At 42.0% G+C, this 19,578-nt stretch overlaps 1 protein-coding gene across 1 annotated transcript in view; it reads left to right on the top strand.

Moving 5' to 3' along the window:
• LOC126095276 (26S proteasome non-ATPase regulatory subunit 4) overlaps positions 1–19,578 on the top strand; it is a 94,194-nt gene that overhangs the window by 9,650 nt on the left and 64,966 nt on the right. The window contains exon 2 of the mRNA XM_049910034.1: positions 15,868–16,008. Coding sequence (XP_049765991.1) covers positions 15,868–16,008 — 141 coding nt within the window. The remainder of the gene's footprint in view (positions 1–15,867; positions 16,009–19,578) is intronic.

Here is a 19,578-nt window from a genome sequence, read left to right on the forward strand (position 1 = left end):
TCAGCATTTTATGACAAAGTGTGAAGTAATTGCTAACATCTACATTTATACTATACTTGGACTCACAAACAATGGTGGTAGAGTTTAGGCTTGTTATGCACACCTACGTCACATATTCTCCAACAGCTAATGAATGTTCAGTAGTGTTCTGAGCACTCTGCTGTGAATGCCGTAGTTAATGTGAGCATTAAACTTGATCAAAGCGAGTTGTTTAGTGAACTTAGGTTCCATTTGTTGCGAGTTGCCATTGCTGAATGTGGTGGTAAGTGATAAATTCAGCATAAGAAAGCACATGATCATATCACAAATGTTGCTTTGAATCATCAACAATGCAGTCCCTGTCCGCGCGTCGACATGTGCAAACGGCCATCATTCGTGGATCGAACTATAGTGGGGGAGTTGCCTCCTCCACATGGCCAGGTCTTCGGCAGCCAGAGGGGCTTGAAAGGAAGCTAATTACTGACACAGCAGTGGGGAAGGAGTGGGCTGGAATCTGCATTCAAATCTAAATGTAAGAATTTTTGATCTGTCTCATATGCTGAGCTTGTGCTCATCTTACAGCTGTTAACTTAGGATTGCATGCTGGTATTAAGTGATAAACTTCCTCCCTGTTGACAAAATTTTGTGGATTCCATTATAATGCTTTCCCTAGGGTTGCTTGCACAGCAAAGATGTATGTTTAGCATTTTACAAATGTTAGAAATATTGAGATATTGTTTTTTTCTCCTGTAAAAATTCTGCTTGTCTTGTTAATTTGCCTATAACTGTTTTCTGGTGTGGCATGTTCTAACTATTCACTTGAAGATAATTTTACAACCCATAATACTTTTTTTACTTTTTGGGAAATCCTGCCTATATGCTTTGCTTAAATAATCTACTGTAGAATCAGTAGGGAAATACTTGCTGTTTCACTAACACTTGAGAAAGCATTGTCCCCTTAAGATAGTCCTATCGTACAAAATTTATCTCAATTGGGAACAGATGAAGATAGATACTCTTATTGTTCACAGGTCTGTGGCAAAAAGATCCTCAAGGATATAGTGTGTGTGACAAACACAAAAATACATAAGATAATTCTTAGGCCATTGTAGTCATGCATCATCAAACAGAAAGCCGTTTAAAATGCTTTCTTACACAGAACACATTACTATACTGAAGACTTGCAGAAATCTTATTTTATGCAACTCCCAGGTTGTTTGATATCATGATTAATGTATGTGTCACTCAATTCAGCGTATGAATTAATACCTCGGTTTCTGTAAGATAATGTAGAGAGGTGCAAAGACATGGTACAAAACTGTTTATCATATTATAAGCTGTTCGGTGCCATTTACTACAGAGACAAACTGAATGAGGCAGAGCAGTTGAGTTTGTCCTGCCTGGCCATCCTTATTTAGTTGTTCTGTGGTTTTAGTTGTCAGGCAAACAATGGGATGATTCCTTCAGCAAGGCCACTGTCAACAAGCAGTCATACCCTCATAAAAACACAATTTTATTATTTTATGTGTGTGTGTATATATTTGAGCCATATTTTCATTGTAATATGTGACAAATCATATATGATTCCTGGATGAATGAAAATAAATAAAAAAATAAACACTACCTAGGACCTCAAACCACAAAAAATAGAACAGTAAAATTAAGCTAAAAGTTTTCTGTGAAATATTTTGTAATATGAAAGACAAAGAAGCAAGTGTCATTAGTAGTAATGTAAAATCTTTTTAACAAGTTTTCTTTATCTGTCATTTGACTGTTTAACATAATAGTGTAGATCATATAAAAAACATACATTTGGTGCTGTAGTAGTTGTGCATATCACTCCACAACTGTCTTAAAACTAGAAAATGAGCTAATAGTAGCACAAGCAGAACTGGAATAGTCAAGAGCAGCAGTTAGGAGCAGTAAAGTTAGAGGAGTAGGGTACACATCTGGAATGTGGCAAAACTTGTCAGATCAGGCAAAATGTTCAAAAGATGTTGCTTTGTACTAACTTTAGACTAGATATCTTGAATAGCTTTACTGCTGTGGGGATAGTGGTCACAAGTGTGCAGACTAACCAAAGGATTGAAGAACAGTTTTGACAAGATGGGGAAGAAAATGCAAATTAATGTTAGTAGTAAACAGAAGGTTAAAAAGCTTAAGAGGTCATCTTTAGAGTGTCACATGCGGTGTAGGATCTCTGAGCAAAGATCTTGATCAAGATGGTGGTGTAGTGCTGGGACATAACTATGTAACTGAGAACGACATGACACACATAGTTGAAACTGCTCCTCATAAAAATTTGAACAAAGTGCTACCGTATGAAGCACTGTGTTGGAAGTATATAAATAGAGCTTCAGGAGTCATTCACTGGAGTGGGGTGATCATGCGTGAGATGTGATTGTGCATCACCTCTCCCTAGGTCACATCACACAGTCCATGTTCTGCATCAGAATGTTTCCAGTGAGAGATTACTTGCACTGCACATGTCCGGAAGCAGTCAGTGTAAGCAGTGCATTATCTGTCTGATCACTATGATTTCCGATATTTTAACTAGGTCTTTTTCAGGGTAAATGTTTCTGAAAAACAGAGTTGTTGAATGACTGGAGACACCATTGCAACAGTTAGTGGAGAAACGACAAACAGAAACTCGAGAAGTACAAAGGGTAGCAATCATAACACATTTTTACCTTTAACAATTAGGGAAAGATAGATTGTTACTTACTGTAAAGAAGACACATTAAGTTGCAGATAAGCACGATTAAGACACTTAAAGCTTTTGGCAACAGCCTTCATCAGCAAAAGAGAATCAGATAAACGCACACCTCATGGACATATGACCACCACCTCCGGAAGCTCAGATCGAAAGCTTTGTGTAAGTGTCTTAATTGTATTTTTCTGCAACTTAATGGCATAAGTGGCAATCTATCTGTGATTGAGCCCCCCACAGAAACATTCCCAACAGAATAGAAAAGCATAATACAAAGTGAGTGATAATGTATTCATAAAAGCAACTGTTCTTCATTCATAAAAGCAACTGAATAGATGTTAGCTTTCATAATAAATTATCTGACCATGATGATCAAATGCTGGCAATAAAGCATCCTTATCAGTCAGATTTAAATAGGAAGGGAAAAATAAAATTTAAGAGGATTGTAAATGAATAGTTGTTTACCAAGGACATACATTAGATGACAAATTGTATTATTTCCAAACTATTCTTACAACCTAATACATCCAATTTTCCTACACGATGGTTCAATGAAAATCACGGTTGAAGCCAAGAAAAGTGTAACTAACATCTGAGATCATGTATGTTGCGCTAGGAAGAGAGAGCATTTTTAATGCAGAGGAATAGCTCTTGTTGAAGACTTACCAATTATTAACAGGCTTATTGCATAATTCTTTGTTCTGAGATCAAAAAAGAAAAAAACCATGTACTATGTATAAAAAATTCAAGATTATGAGATCAGACACATTTTTTAGCATTATCTGACATGTAATGAATATTGTAATAAGGAAAATAATATTTAATATCCAGATAACAGTATCCAAGAGGCAGATGATATAAAATCATATCATTGGCTAATAAATCAAATCATTGGCTAATAAATTCAATGTATTCTTCCTCACAGTAGCCAAAAACACAGGGACAAAACAAGCTGCTCCATGAAAAACAGATCTAATAAACTTAGCACCTGTGGGCCCAGGGGTTAGAATAGGCCCGAGGTATTCCTACCCTCCATGAACCATGGACCTTGTCGTTGGTGGGGAGGCTTGCGTGCCTTAGCGATACAGATAGCCGTACCGTAGGTGCAACCACAACGGAGGATTATCTGTTGAGAGGCCAGACAAACGCGTGGTTCCTGAAGAGGGGCAGCAGCCTTTTCAGTAGTTGCAGGGCAACAGTCTGGATGATTGACTGATCTGGCCTTGTAACACTAACCAAAACGGCCTTGCTGTGCTGGTACTGAGAACGGTTGAAAGCAAGGGGAAACTAGAGCCGTAATTTTTCCCGAGGGCATGCAGCTTTACTGTATGGTTAATGATGATGGCGTCCTCTTGGGTAAAATATTACGGAGGTAAAATAGTTCCCCATTCGGATCTCCGGGCGGGGACTACTCAAGAGAACGTCGTTATCAGGAGAAAGAAAACTGGCGTTCTACGGATTGGAGCGTGGAATGTCAGATCCCTTAATCGGGCAGGTAGGTCAGAAAATTTAAAAAGGGAAATGGATAGGTTGAAGTTAGATATAGTGGGAATTAGTGAAGTTCGGTGGCAGGAGGAACAAGACTTTTGGTCAGGTGAATACAGGGTTATAAATACAAAATCAAATAGGGGTAATGCAGGAGTAGGTTTAATAATGAATAAAAAAAATAGGAGTGCGGGTAAGCTACTACCAACAGCATAGTGAACGCATTATTGTGGCCAAGATAGACAAGAAGCCCACGCCTACTACAGTAGTACAAGTTTAAATGCCTACTAGCTCTGCAGATGACAAAGAAATTGAAGAAATGTATGATAAAATAAAAGAAATTATTCAAATAGTGAAGGGAGATGAAAATTTAATAGTCATGGGTGACTGGAATTCGGTAGTAGGAAAAGGGAGAGAAGGAAACGTAGTACGTGAATATGGAGTGGGGGTAAGAAATGAAAGAGGAAGCCGCCTGGTAGAATTTTGTGCAGAGCATAACTTAATCATAGCTAACACTTGGTTCAAGAATCATAAAAGAAGGTTGTATACATGGGTAACACAGAGATTTAGGAACCAGGTTTTAAATTGTAAGACATTTCCAGGGGCAGATGTTGACTCTGACCACAATCTATTGGTTATGAACTGTAGATTAAAACTGAAGAAACTCCAAAAAGGTTGGAATTTGGATAAACTGACTAAATCAGAGGTTGTACAGAGTTTCAGGGTGAGCGTAAGGGAACAAATAGCAGGAATAGGGCAAAGAAATACAGTAGAAGAAGAATGGGTAGCTCTGAGGGATGAAGTAGTGAAGGCAGCAGAGGATCAAGTAGGTAAAAAGACGAGGGCTAGTAGAAATCCTTGGGTAACAGAAGAAATATTGAATTTAATTGATGAAAGGAGAAAATATAAAAATGCAGTAAATGAAGCAGGCAAAAAGGAATAAAACGTCTCAAAAATGAGATCGACAGGAAGTGCAAAATGGCTAAGCAGGGATGGCTAGAGGATAAATGTAAGGATGTAGAGGCTTATCTCACTAGGGGTAAGATAGATACTGCCTACAGGAAAATTAAAGAGACCTTTGGAGAAAAGAGAACCACTTGTATCAATATCAAGAGGTCAGATGGAAAGCCAGTTCTAAGCAAAGAAGGGAAAGCAGAAAGATGGAAGGAGTATATAGAGGGTCCATACAAGGGCAATGTACTTGAGGACAATATTATGGAAATGGAAGAGGATGTAGATGAAGATGAAATGGGAGATATGATACTGTGTGAAGAATTCGACAGAGCACTGAAAGACCTTATTCGAAACAAGGCCCCGGGAGTAGACAACATTCCATTAGAACTACTGACGGCCTTGGGAGAGCCAGTGCTGACAAAACTCTACCATCTGGTGAGCAAGATGTATGAGGCAGGCGAAATACCCTCAGACTTCAAGAAGAATATAATAATCCCAATCCCAAAGAAAGCAGGTGTTGACAGATGTGAAAATTACCGAACTATCAGTTTAATAAGTCACGGCTGCAAAATACTAACGCGAATTCTTTAGAGACGAATGCAAAAAGTAGTAGAAGCCGACCTTGGGGAAGATCAGTTTGGATTCCGTAGAAATATTGGCACACGTGAGGCAATACTGACCCTACGGCTTATCTTAGAAGCTAGATTAAGGAAAGGCAAACCTACGTTTCTAGCATTTGTAGACTTAAGAGAAAGCTTTTTACAATGTTGACTGGAATACTCTTTTTCAAATTCTGAAGGTGGGAGGGGTAAAATATAGGGAGCGAAAGGCTATTTGCAATTTGTATAGAAACCAAATGGCAATTATAAGAGTCGAGGGGCATGAAAGGGAAGCAGTGTTTGGGAAGGAAGTGAGACAGGGTTGTAGCCTCACCCCGATGTTATTCAATCTGTATATATAGGGAGCGAAAGGCTATTTGCAATTTGTATAGAAACCAAATGGCAATTATAAGAGTCGAGGGGCATGAAAGGGAAGCAGTGTTTGGGAAGGAAGTGAGACAGGGTTGTAGCCTCACCCCGATGTTATTCAATCTGTATATTGATGTTATTCAATCTGTATAATATATATATATATTAAAATCCATGGAGAAGAAATAAAAACTTGGAGGTTTGCCGATGACATTGTAATTTTGTCAGAGACAGCAAAGGACTTGGAAGAGCAGTTGAATGGAATGGATGGTGTCTTGAAGGGAGGATATAAGATGAACATCAACAAAAGCAAAACGAGGATAATGGAATGTAGTCGAATTAAGTTGGGAGATGCTGAGTGTATTAGATTAGGAAATGAGACACTTAAAGTAGTAAAGGAGTATTGTTATTTGGGTAGCAAAATAACTGATGATGGTCGAAGTAGAGAGGATATAAAATGTAGACTGGCAATGGCAAGGAAAGCGTTTCTGAAGAAGAGAAATTTGTTAACATTGAGTATTGATTTAAGTGTTAGGAAGTCTTTTCTGAAAGTATTTGTATGGAGTGTAGCTTCGTATGGAAGTGAAACGTGGACGATAAATAGCTTAGACAAGAAGAGACTAGAAGCTTTCGAAATGTTGTGCTACAGAAGAATGCTGAAGATTAGATGGGTAGATCACATAACTAATGAGGAGGTGTTGAATAGGATTGGGGAGAAGAGAAGTTTGTGGCACAACAGGACATGTTTTGAGGCGTCAAGGGATCACCAATTTAGTATTGGAGGGCAGCATGGAGGGTAAAAATTGTAGAGGGAGACCAAGAGATGAATACACCAAGCAGATTCAGAAGGATGTAGGATGCAGTAGGTACTGGGAGATGAAGAAGCTTGCACAGGATAGAGTAGCATGGAGAGCTGCATCAAACCAGTCTCTGGACTGAAGACCACAACAACAATTCCTACCTGTCATAAGAGGTGACTAAAAGGAGTCTCACACCTTTTGGCGTTTGTGATGGTCCCCTTTAGGGTTTAACTTCCATTTTTCAAAATTTTCTCAAACAGTGAGGTAGTTGGGGAAGTGTGCCTTACATGGTGCATGCATTGAGATCTTTAGCCCACTTTTTTGTCAAGGCATGCAGTCCCGCTGATCCTCCATCTCTTGGGCGAGGACACCTTCCTGGGTGTGTTTTCCTCCACCCACTATGCAGTGTCGTTTTCTGTGCCGACCATGACCATGGAATTCTTTGCACCTCATATCCAGCATGGTAGCCAGTATGTTGTGGCGGGTGTGCCATGTACCCTGTTGGTTGTAGCCCCCCTGACTACACAGGGATCGCTCTGCTGATGCCTGTGCCGTTAACTCCCCATGTATGCCAAGGAGTAGATGCCCATCACCCTGGGGCATCAGGACTCCCGGCAATGGCCATCCTGCCAGGTGGCCTTGCTGCAGCTGGGTGGTGCCTGTGGGGAGGGCCCCTGGTCGGAGGGAGTGGCATCAGGGCAGATGACTCACCATAAAGCATAGTACGTCATCTGTTGCTGGTGGTCCGCTGCCAGCAGTCTCTGAGTGAGTAAAGTCTAACTTCAATGCTAAGAAATATGACCCCAAATTGTTCCCCTCCCTGGCCATACCATGGGAGGAATGCCACCCCAAGGATGGCAGTGAAGCTTATTTGCCCTGGTACCTTGTATGTACGAGAGTTGATGGGGAATCTTCCATGTCCATGAAGCCTCAGTTTTTTGTGGAGCATTTGGAGGACAAGTTTGGGGAGGTGGAGGGCTTGTCCAAAATGTGCTCTGTGTCAGTCTTGATAAAAACAGCATCCTCTGCCCAGTCACAGGCATTACTCGCTTGTGAAAAGTTGGGTGATGTTTCTGTTACCATCACATCCCATAAGAGCTTAAATATGATCCAGGGTATTATAGTCAACAGTGACCTTCTTTTGCAGCCTGACGACGAGCTGTGAGCCAATATAGAGTGGTGAGGAGTTCATTTCGTCTGGCGCATTCGTCAGGGTCTGAGGGATAATCAGGTTGCCACCAGTGTCTTCATCTTGGCCTTCGAGGGTGACACATTGCCCAAGAAGCTCAAGGTGATGGTCTACCACTGTGACGTCAAGCCATATATACCTCCCACGATGTGGTGCTTTAAGTGCTGGAAGTGCGGCCATATGTCTTCCCACTCTACTTCCAGCATCACATGTTGAGATTGTGGGTGTCCATTACATCCCAATACTTCATGTGCCCCGTCTCCCATGTGCCAACTGCAGAGAGCATGGTTCACCTTGCTCGCTGGACTGCAGGATTTTACAGAAAGAGAGGAAAATCATGGAAATTAAGACCCTGGACCGACTGACCTAGACTGATGCTAAGAAGAAATTTGAACGCATACATCCTGTGACTATGACCTTCTTTTATGCTGCCACTATGAGAACAGTTATCGCCCCATCAGTTCCTCGTGTTCCTGTCACCTCTCAGAACCAGAAGACTACACCTGCCCCCTTGATTTTTTTTTTTTTTTTGGGGGGGGGGGGGGGGACACTTTCCTCTCTGTTGCTCCCGCACCACCTACTTCGGGAGCAATGCTGCCCCCCCCCCCCCCCCCCCCCCCCAACCATCAGTGATATCAGTCCCCACTCCTGAGCAGGAAAAGTGTAAGTCTTCTTCGGCTTCTTTCGCTAGGAAGGGGGCCCTTGTGTCACTCCCCAAATTTCTGCTAGTGGGAAAGATGACACCCGCCAGCGGCTGATGAGCCCAAAAGCAGCTGGTAGTAGGGCTTCGTGCTCATCCTCAGTCCCAGAGACTGAATCAATGAAATCCTCCCAGCCAGGGAAACCCAAGGAGCAGCGAGAGAAATCCAAAAAGAAGGTCCCCAAGACTAAGGTAATTGTGATGGCACCCACACCACCGCTACCTACAAGCTCTGTGATGAGGTGGAGGTTCTGGTGTTCATTGAGGACCTAGATCTCGCCGGACCCTCAGACACGATGGATATAGACTGCTCAGGCAAAAAGTTGGTGGCAGCAGGTGACCTTGAGGTGTAAATTTCGTCATTGAATGTTCCGTGCCTTCCCCATCTCACGATGACATCATCCTCCAGTGGAATTGCAGCGGTTTTTCCACTGTTTGAGCTACGACAACTGTTAGGCTTTTCACTTGCTTTCTGTTTTGACCTCCAGGAAACATGGTTCACGGCAATGCCGTCCCTTGCCCTCCGTGGCTATGAGGGACATCACAGGAACTGTAGTGACTATAATTGAGTGTCAGGTGGAGTTTGCGTTTATGTCCTAAACTCAGTCTGTCATGAACCTGTGCCCCTTCAAACTCCTCTTGAAGCTGTGACTGTCAGAATAAGGACAACGCAGGAAATAACTGTGTGCAATGTATATCTTCCTCCAGATGGTGCAGTATCCCTGAATGTAATAACTGCACTGATCGATCAAATCCCTAAACCTTTTCTACTTTTGGGAGATTTACACGCCCATAACCCCTTGGGGGGTGGCACCATGCTTACTGGCCGAGGCAGAGATGTCGGAACTTTACTGTCTCAGTTCAACCTCTGCCTTTTAAATACTGGGGCCACCACACATTTCAGTGTGGCTCATAGTAGTTACTCGGCCATTGATTTATCAATTTGCAGCCCAGGACTTCTCCCATCTATGCACTGGAGAACCCATGACGACCTTTGTGGTAGTGACCACTTGCCCATCTTCCTGTCATTGCCCCTGCATCCCTCGCTCTTTAGGGTGCCCCTGGGGAAAGGCTGTCCCTTGGTGGTCGCCGGAAGTCATTGAAGCAATTAAGGAGCATCAGTGAGCTCTACAGTGGCATAACTGGCACCTTTCCCTGGAGCACCTTACAGCCTTTAAACGGCTCTGTGTCTGCGTTCGCCAACTTATCAAATGACGGAAGCAGGAGTTTTGGGAGAGATACGTCTCAACCATTGTGTGCCATATGTCACCTTCCCAAGTCTGGGTGAAGATGAAACATGTTTTCGGGTACTAGACCCCACAGGTGTTCCCGGTGCTAACATAAATGGCGTGTTATCTACCGACACAAATGCGATTTCCAAGCACTTTGCTGAGCACTATGTTCAAGCCTCTGCATTGGAGAATTCCCCCTCCTCCTCCTCCTCCTCCTCCTCCTCCTCCTCCTCCTTCCCTCTCCCCCTCCTTCACACACTCAAACGGCGACTGGAAGGGAAAGTCCTCTTGTTCACTACACACCACAGTGAATCCTATAACGCCCCATTTACACAGTGGAAGATCCTCAGTTCCCTTGCACATTGCCCCGACACAGCTCCTGGGCCGGATTGGATCCACAGTCAGATGATTAAACATCTGACTAAAAGTGATATCTCCTTGTCATCTTCAACCGGATCTGGTGCGATGGCGTCTTTCCATCGCAATGGTGAGAGAGCACCATCATTCCGGTGTTCAAACCTGGTAAAAACCCACTTGATGTGGATAGCTATCGGCCCATCAACCTCACCAACATACTTCGTAAGCTGCTCGAACGTATGGTGTTCGGCAGTTGGGTTGGGTTGGGTTGGGTCGGATCCTGGAGTCACAAGGCCTACTGGCTCCACGTAAGGGCAGCTTCCGCCAGGGTCTCTCTACCACTGATAATCTTGTGTTTCTCGACTCTGTCATCCGAATAGCCTTTTCCAGACGCCAACATCAGGTTGCTGTCTCTTTAGATTTACGAAAAGCGTATGACACAACCTGGTGATATCATATCCTTGGCACATTATATGAGTGGGGTCTCCGAGGCCTGCTCCCAATTTTTATCTAAAATTTCCTGTCACTTCGTACTTTCCGTGTCCAAGTTGGTGTCATGGCTTCCTCACTTTCGTCAGCTTAAGCGGAAGTGCTGGCAGCACCTCAGTTCCCTCCGCAGCCTGAGCACCACCAACTGGGCTGCAGATCGCTCTATGCTGCTGCAGCACTACAGAGCCCTTGTTCAATCCGACGTGACTATGGGAGTCTGGTTTATGGTTCGGCGGCTCCCTCAGCGTTGTGTTTACTTGACCCAGTGCGCCACTGTGGCATTTGCCTAACAACAGGAACTTTTTAGGATGAGTCTGGTGACCAGCGTCCTTGTGGAGGCTGGAGTCCCTCCATTGCAGGTTAGGCGTGCCCAACTGCTGGCCAATTACATTGCACATATTCATTAGTTCTCCTGTGTATCTGAATCACCGTCACCTTTTCCCACCCACAGCAGTTCATCTCCCGCATCGGGCCAAGGTCTGGGCTTCTGCAGTTCGTGTCTGATCCCTTCTTTCCGAACTGGAGTCCTTGCCTTTACCACCTATACTAGAGGTCCATTCACGTACATCTCCATGGTGTACACCTATGCCGCAGCTTCGCCTGGACGTTTCACATGGCCCTAAGGACTCAGTTAACCCTGCGGCTCTCCGCTGCCACTTCCTCTTGATTCTTGACATGTACAGAGGTCATGAAGTGGTTTACACAGACGGCTCAATGGCTGATGTTCACGTCGCCTTCGCGTATGTCCATGGCGGACATATTGAACAGCATTACTTGCCTGCTGGCTGCATTGTTTTCACTGCTGAGCTGGTGGCTATATCTCGTGCTCTTGAGCACATCTGTTCATGCCCTGGGGAGTCATTCCTTCTGTGAACTGACTCCTTGAGCACCCTAAAAGCTGTCGACCAGTGCTATCCTCATAAGCCTTCCATCCAGGAGTCTATTTATGTGCCGGAACTGTCCAGTCATTCAGTAGTGTTTGTCTGGACCCCATGTCACGTCGGAATCCCAGGCAACAAACTTGCCGACAGGCTGGCCAAACAGGCTACGCGGAAACCACTTATGGAGATCGGCTGAGTTCAGTACTATGGTGCAAAGTTTTGCGGCTTTGAGAGACGAAATGGCATAACCTCAGCACGTACAACAAACTGTGTACCATTAAGGAGACTACAAATGTGTAGCAGTCCTCCATGTGGGCCTCTGTGGTTTTCTGCCGGCTTTGCATCGGCCACGCTTGGGTGACACGCAGCTACCTCCTGCCCCATGATGATCCAACTCAGTGTCGGTGCAGCGCCCGGCTGACCGCGACCCGTATCTTGGTGCGTTGTCCTTCTTTGGCTGCCCTGTGATGGACTCTGCAGTTACCAAACTTGTTGCCATTAACTTTAGCAGACAACGCGTCATCAGCTAATTTAGTTTTACGTTTTATGCGTGATGGTGGGTTTTATCATTCTATATACAGCACATGTCCTTTATCCCTTTGTGTTCTCCGCTCTAATGCTTTTAGGGTGGATGTTTTAATGTGTCGCAGAGTGGCTGGCTTTTCCTTTTTATATTCTCGTTGTCTGCCAGCCACGATCATCTGCTCTCTTGTTTTTACCCCTTCTACCTGTTTCTTGCTTCTCTCTGTGGTTTTCTTTTCGTGTTTTGTCCATAGTAGTGTTGGTTGTCCGTCTGTCGTTCTTTTCGTTCTTCCTTTCTCCTGTTTATTCCCCCCTGCCCCGTTGTGTACTTATTTTACTGGGAACAAGGAACCGATGACCTCCCAGTTTGGACCCTCCTTCCCCCCCCCCCTCCCGCACCTAGCCCCCCCACCCCCCTCCCCCGTTTAAGCCAGCCAGCCAACCAATAAACTTACTAAGATAGGCAATGGATACTCCACCTAAAGACACTTAATTTTTCAAAATCATCTGTTAAAGATATCACAGAAACAATTAATCACTAACCCATACCATCTTTGTAATGAGTCGATGCCTGAAAGACTGAAATCGTTGCGGTACATGAAGTAGTCAAACTGTAAATAACAGCAGACCACATTGGTAAATGAGATGAGAGGAATAAAATTAAATTCTGAGTGGGGGAAACATTATGTATCATATGTTACGGATTCAGTGGTTGGTCCTGTGATGTTCTTTGTCGACATAAATAATATACCTAGGACATTGGAGTACTCTTTAATCATTGTAATGTTGCTGACAACACAGTATATTGGTAAAATTACAAACACAGTTAGGAGAATAATGGAATGGGATTACAACTGTTTCACAAATAACAGCTCTTGAGTTGTGCAGAAACAACTATTATACAGCTGGAAACAGATCAAAATAACCTGTAGTTGCCAGAAGTTGAGACAAGTGTGTGTACACTGAGGGAAGCTAGGTATGCTAAGTTCATGGACATCCAGATTAATCACAAAATGAGTGGCGAAGCTAACCAAAATGTCAGTTCTACTGAGATAACCAAAATGTCAGTTCTACTGAGATAACCAAAATGTCAGTTCTACTGCTTTGTACTTAGAAATCTGTGTTGACTTGCAGACAGGCTTGCTAGGCAACTCTCACTCGTCGCTTTCTTGTGACCTAGTTTCTGGAAGCATCTATTCTATAGATGTGTGTGATAAGAAGGTTGAGCAATGTTGATGAGAAAGTACCTTGCAAACATCTTTTCAGGGACCCCAGGGTTTTCACTTACATGGCAATACGCTTACTCCCTAATGGTATTTGTAGTTAGTAACGAGTGAAGTTTAATAGGACTGCGCTTTTCACGGTCACAGTACTACGTAGGTTGGTACTTACATAGTGGTAACACTGCAGTGGAGACACTATGCAATGGAATCTACTATTGTTGCTGATAGCACACATTGTTGACATACCTACGTTACCTCCAAGCAAATGGACTCGCCCATCCCACAATCGAGGGAAACACAGTCACTTGTGAGCGAGCAGTCTAACGTAACGATGTCACTTTTTTTTTTGAAACAGGAACAACGAAGTTGGAACAAGATTGAATGTGCCAGAGGTTGTACAGCATGACAGTGTCATCAAGGTCTTAGTCGTGCAGGGAATCAGCATTGTCATACAGGACAGTGGCACATTGGATAAAAGCCTTCAACGAAGGTCGGCATACTGTGGCAGACATGCATCAGGCAGGTCATCCTAGCATCTCTGAAGTAGTAGTGCATGCTGTTGCCGCGTTAGTGGGCAGTGATTGATGCCATATGATTTGTGAGCTCACCCATGAAACCGGATTAGCGCAAACGACTGTGCTTCGCATCCTGAGGGAACACCTGGGCATGCGAAAAATTGAATCACAATGGGTTCCGCATGACTTGACGGAAATGCAGAAATGGATGCGTTACGACGCTGCTCAGATGCACTTGGAGCACTATGAGCCTGAAGGAGAGGCTTTCTTACACCATTTTATGACACTGGATGAGACATAGGCCACATCGTACTAGCCAAAACTGAAACGCCAGTCCAATGAATGGCGTCATATGGGTAGCCGCAAAAGTCAAAAGTGCATCAGAGCCCCAGTATGGTGAAAGTTATGGTAATTCTCATGTACGACTGTGATGGTGTTATCCTAATGCATTATGTTCCTCCACGGCAGAACGTCAATGCTTAGTATTACTGTTCGTTTTTGGAGCATCACCTGGGCCAGCTCTGCGAAAGAAGCGGTGACGCTTTCTGCACAATAATGCGCGAGTGCATAAGTGCAAGCTGTGTCTGCTCTGTTTGGTTGATGGGACTGGGAAGTACTGTACCATCCACCATACTCCCCAGACTTAGTCCTTGTGACTTTGATTTGATACCAAAGATGAAGGAACCACTTGTGGCATTCGCTTCAGAACTGTTCCAGAAATTCGAGAGGCAGTAGACTGCTCCATTCGCACCATCAACAGAACAGGCTCTGCTAATGGTATACTATGCCTTCCACATTGCTGGCAACAGGTTTAATACAAGCTGGTGAGTACTTTGAAGGACGGTAACAGGTGCAAACATGTAACTCTTTTTGTCTCAGTTGTGAATAAATGGTTGCCACAACTTAAGTTCCAACCCTCGTAGAAATAAGTAAAAAAATGACCTAATATACAATATTGGACTCCTGTTAAGTTGGAAGTAATTTCTTCAATTATCAGTGTGAATAGATTAGTGTGTGTCATAATTTATTGTTAGTAGAGTTTACTACTGAAGTAGCAAGCTGTAATTATCTCTGCCTGTTGATGTATAACTTGACTTGTTCCGTGAATCTGAAGGTCCTGTGTCATAATGGATTTGTAGAACAAGATGTATGAATCTTTCCTTCCCACAGTCCTTTACAACAATTACATAGGTCTACATGGAGATTTGCCATTCTAATCAGCTGGCAACACTAGCCATTCGTAGCATAGAGAACAAATGCTACCTGGTTCATTTCAGTGCCATATCCTGCAGTGAAATACCATTGCTCACCAGTGCTACTAATCTGTGTAATGCATTAGTAATCCACTACACAACAGATTATTTCCTGCTGTCCAGCACTTAGTGTTGAACTGATGATTGTTATTCTGATCTGTTGATGTAAGGACACATTCAGGCTAGTCAAGAAATACAGTTTAGTAAAAATTGGTTTTGTTTGCTGTTAGGTGTGTGTGTGTGTGTGTGTGTGTGTGTGTGTGTGTGTGTGGATATATGCAGTCTTTAATGTGTGTAACAGAGAATAGTATTTGTTATAATTAGCTGGTTGAAATATCAAGAAATTTGATGTCCTGCATGCTACATGGGTTAGCGGTTAAAAATCGTACAGTATGCCGTGAAACAGTATATTTACATCAGTTACTTTTTTAATTGAAATTTTGTGTGTCTAATGTACAATTATTCTATTAATTGATTGGTTGAAATATGAGATGTATTCGTTTTAAACAGAGAAATTTGTGTTACTGAATGAGCATTTGGCCTATCATTGCATTTTGATTGTATAGTTTAAGACACAGTGAAAATTTTAAATCTTTGTTTCTTGTTTCAGTGTCGATAACAGTGACTACATGAGAAATGGTGATTTTGTTCCTACTCGGCTACAAGCTCAGCAGGATGCAGTGAACCTTGTATGCCATTCAAAAATCAGATCAAATCCAGAGAACAATGTTGGTCTGCTTACTTTAGCAAAGTAAGATATGTTACTGTTAAGTGCTGCAACACTTATTGGGGATAAGGGTAATAGATTAAGATGAAAGGGATGATAAAAAGTGCTTCTGAATTAAATTGGCCACAGTAATAGATAGCAACATAGTGGTAAGAAAATTAAGCAAATAAAATGTAAACCAGCTGCTTTTACCTGCTGAATTCCAAAATCTTATTGAAGCAGACCAGTTGACAAAATTTTAGTTCACAAACTTTACAGAAATTCTGATTTCCTAGACAGGCCCAGTCCTTTTCTTGGGCAGGAAATAGGATTTACCTAAACATTAGTGGACCATACCAAAATCAACCAAAGAGAAACATGGTGTTTCAAATTCTTTCCATCAAATGTCTAGGGATTATCGTCCCTAGACATTTGACGGAAAAATTTGAAACACATGGGGAACAACTATTGTTTGAGGCAGATGTTCACTGACGCTTGGTTATGCGCCTGAGAGACAGCAGGATGTAGGCACTCTGCAGTCCATGTATACATTGTGTGTTGCCTATAATGCAGTAGTCTACTCCACGTGAAAGAGAATAGGCCCAGCAAAATTAAAATACTCATTCACTTCTAAAATATGTTTCTCTTCTTTGAGACAGTCATTCTTAAGGTTTCCTGTTGGAAATCATTCTACCTCATTAGTAGATCTTGCTAGTTTGGTAAAGTCTCATCTTTCCAGGGCCGGTGAATACTAAAAGTTGCCTAACATCACCAGGAAATATCAGCACACATTTTTTGTCTTTAAGAAAAGCTGTTCTCCATTATGTGATGTTACCATAGATATTTGATGCAAACAAATAGCCATCACATATCTCATGTGAAACTCCGTGGAAAGTCAGTTGGTTTCCCATTACAATCAAAATGCCACACTGTTTGCTACCACCATGCAGCAGCACCACTCAGCTGCTGCTGGAGTATTGGTTATTTTTCTGTTTTTCTGTCCCTGTTAATACAGATTGAGGAAATGAATTGTGCTCTAGACTAATTTTGTATCATTCTATTGAATACGGGTGTAAAATTCCACTTTCTAAATCATTTTATTTGTAACATGAAACAAAAGAAGCCCTTTCCATTGACACTAAGTTCACATGAAAGATGTGATCAGCAGTAGTTGTTGAGGCTGATGCAAGTTACACGTTGTCGAAACGAAATTGTAAATATTTGCCAAAACACCAGCATCAAACCAATGAAAATGGCACGATTGAATTTTTAAACTCTCATAATAGGTATGTGGAGTGTCCCAGTCATGTTCAGGGTGTATGAGAAATCTAGCTACAAAGATGTGGAGTGAAATAAGGCAAAAAGATCATAAAAGAAATTGTAGGATAATTGTATCAGAATGAAAAACTATAAAATGATGAAACTGAATTACTGGCCACAACTTACCTACAGGTGACAAAATTTTTAATATTTCTGATATCCACATAAATATACGTGAAATGATGGAGATAAAACAGTGAAAAATATGGGATGGAATAACAATAATTTGAATGGAGATAGACTGATACATTGCTTCTTACACATCATCATCTAGGTATTGAGTAGAAATCTATCAGAAAACGAAAAAAAACTCTTATTGGAGGACAAAAATTTTTGGTACAAGCAGAAATGTTCAATAATGCTCTATTTTTTTAGTAATTTACTTAATTCTGTTCACACCCATATTAATTTGAAAGTTGTTTGAATCCTATAGGAGTCAATAATATCATTAAAAGCAATCAATGTAAGTCTTTCGAAAATGGACATCTTGTCTTTAGGGCTAAACAACAGTGGCCAAACAAGAGGTCTCTTGTTCGTATTTAACAGCTGCATATGCAGTGCTTCACAAAATAGTATCTCTTAAATTTTATAGGCATTTTAAAGAGCTGAGGGTAGCTTTGTATAAAAGAAGAATGTTTTGTGAGTTCATTAATGACAAACTAGATAAGTGGTCCCCTTTTACATGACATTTATAAATATTTACATATGCTGTTAATTAGCAGTTGGCAACCCTGAAACTCCGGCTGACAGCTGACACAACTGTACCAACAAAAACTTACCCCTGCAAACCATGTTAACACAGTTGTCGCTGCTAAAAATGAAAAACGTGAAGTTGCTGTGAATACACATGATGGGCTAAGTGTCTTTAAGAACAGTGATGCTAACAAAGTACCTTGTACAACTAAATATTTCCACTTTGAGGTATTGTTAGCTACAAATATAGTGTATATTTAAAAATAGGTATAGAAAAGGGTAGTTGCTACTCACCATACAGTGAAGATACTGAGTCGCAGAAAGGCACAACAATAAGACTGTTGGAAAGTTAGCTTTTGGCCAGCACGCACGCACACGCACACGCACACGCACACGCACACGCACACGCACACGCACACACACACACACGCACACACACACACACACACACACACACACACACACACACACAGTGTGGCATCTGAAGCCAGAGACTGCAGTTGTGTGTGTGTGTGTGTGTGTGTGTGTGTGTGTGTGTGATCTATTTTTTACAAACACTTTGCCTGAAAGCTAACTTTCCAATGGCCTTTTTGTTGTACTGTTCTGCGATTAAGCATCTCCGCTCTGTGGTTAGTAGTAACTATCCTTTTCATTACATTTTTAAACTCCATCCTGGATTTTCCATTGTTTGAAAAATTTACATTGATGGAAATGAACGTGTGCAACCTATATTTCCCAAAGAAAATGGACCCATTGTGTTTCCTGGTGTAATAGTACCAGTAGAGATGACATCGAGAAGATTGTTTTTAAAAAACACCAGAACCTATTACAAAGAGAAACAAAAAGACATTCCATGTCCTGAAGTAGAATCCAAGTCAGAGACCATAAGGATCCTGTGGAAGAATCTGACCAGCCAGATGTTCCAGAACCAAAGAAGAAGAGGCAAAAATGCTGTTTGTGAATGATCATGAACCTCTTGAGATAGAAGTACGTTTGAAGTAAAAAATAAAATCCTTTGGTCACCCTAAAATGTGGGGATCTCAGTAATCTTCCGGAACCCAAAATTTTAGACGATTTTGGGCCCATTAATGCCTACAGAATAAAACTTTCTTCTAAAATATGCCATAACACAGAGTAATAATAATCTTAAAAAATGCTGGCTGTGCAACAAATGCAAATTTTTGTGCACTTCAGTGTGCTGTAGGCGTGAAGAAGTTAACCACCTAATGTGCAATGTTAAAAGTCTGTGCCACTTGACAAAGGACATTTTAAGGGTAATATATAAACAGAATTTGTTTCTTAAATATGTCTGCATCTACATACGTACTCCGCAAGCCACCATATGATACGTGGTGGAGTGCACCCTGTACCACTTCTAGACATTTCATTTCCTGTTCCACTTACAAATTGAATGAGGGAAAAACATCTATTTGCTTCTGTATGAGTCCTTATTTCTCATACCTTATCTTCATGATTCTTACACGAAATGTGAATTGGTGGCAGTAGAATCGTTCTGCAGTTAGATTCAAATGTTGGTTCTCTAAATTTTCTCAATAGTATTCCTCGAATTTCTCAGTAGTATTCCTCAAAAAGAACATCATT

This window comes from Schistocerca cancellata, chromosome 8, assembly GCF_023864275.1.
Source record: "Schistocerca cancellata isolate TAMUIC-IGC-003103 chromosome 8, iqSchCanc2.1, whole genome shotgun sequence".
In the NCBI taxonomy this organism is placed as follows: domain Eukaryota; kingdom Metazoa; phylum Arthropoda; class Insecta; order Orthoptera; family Acrididae; genus Schistocerca; species Schistocerca cancellata.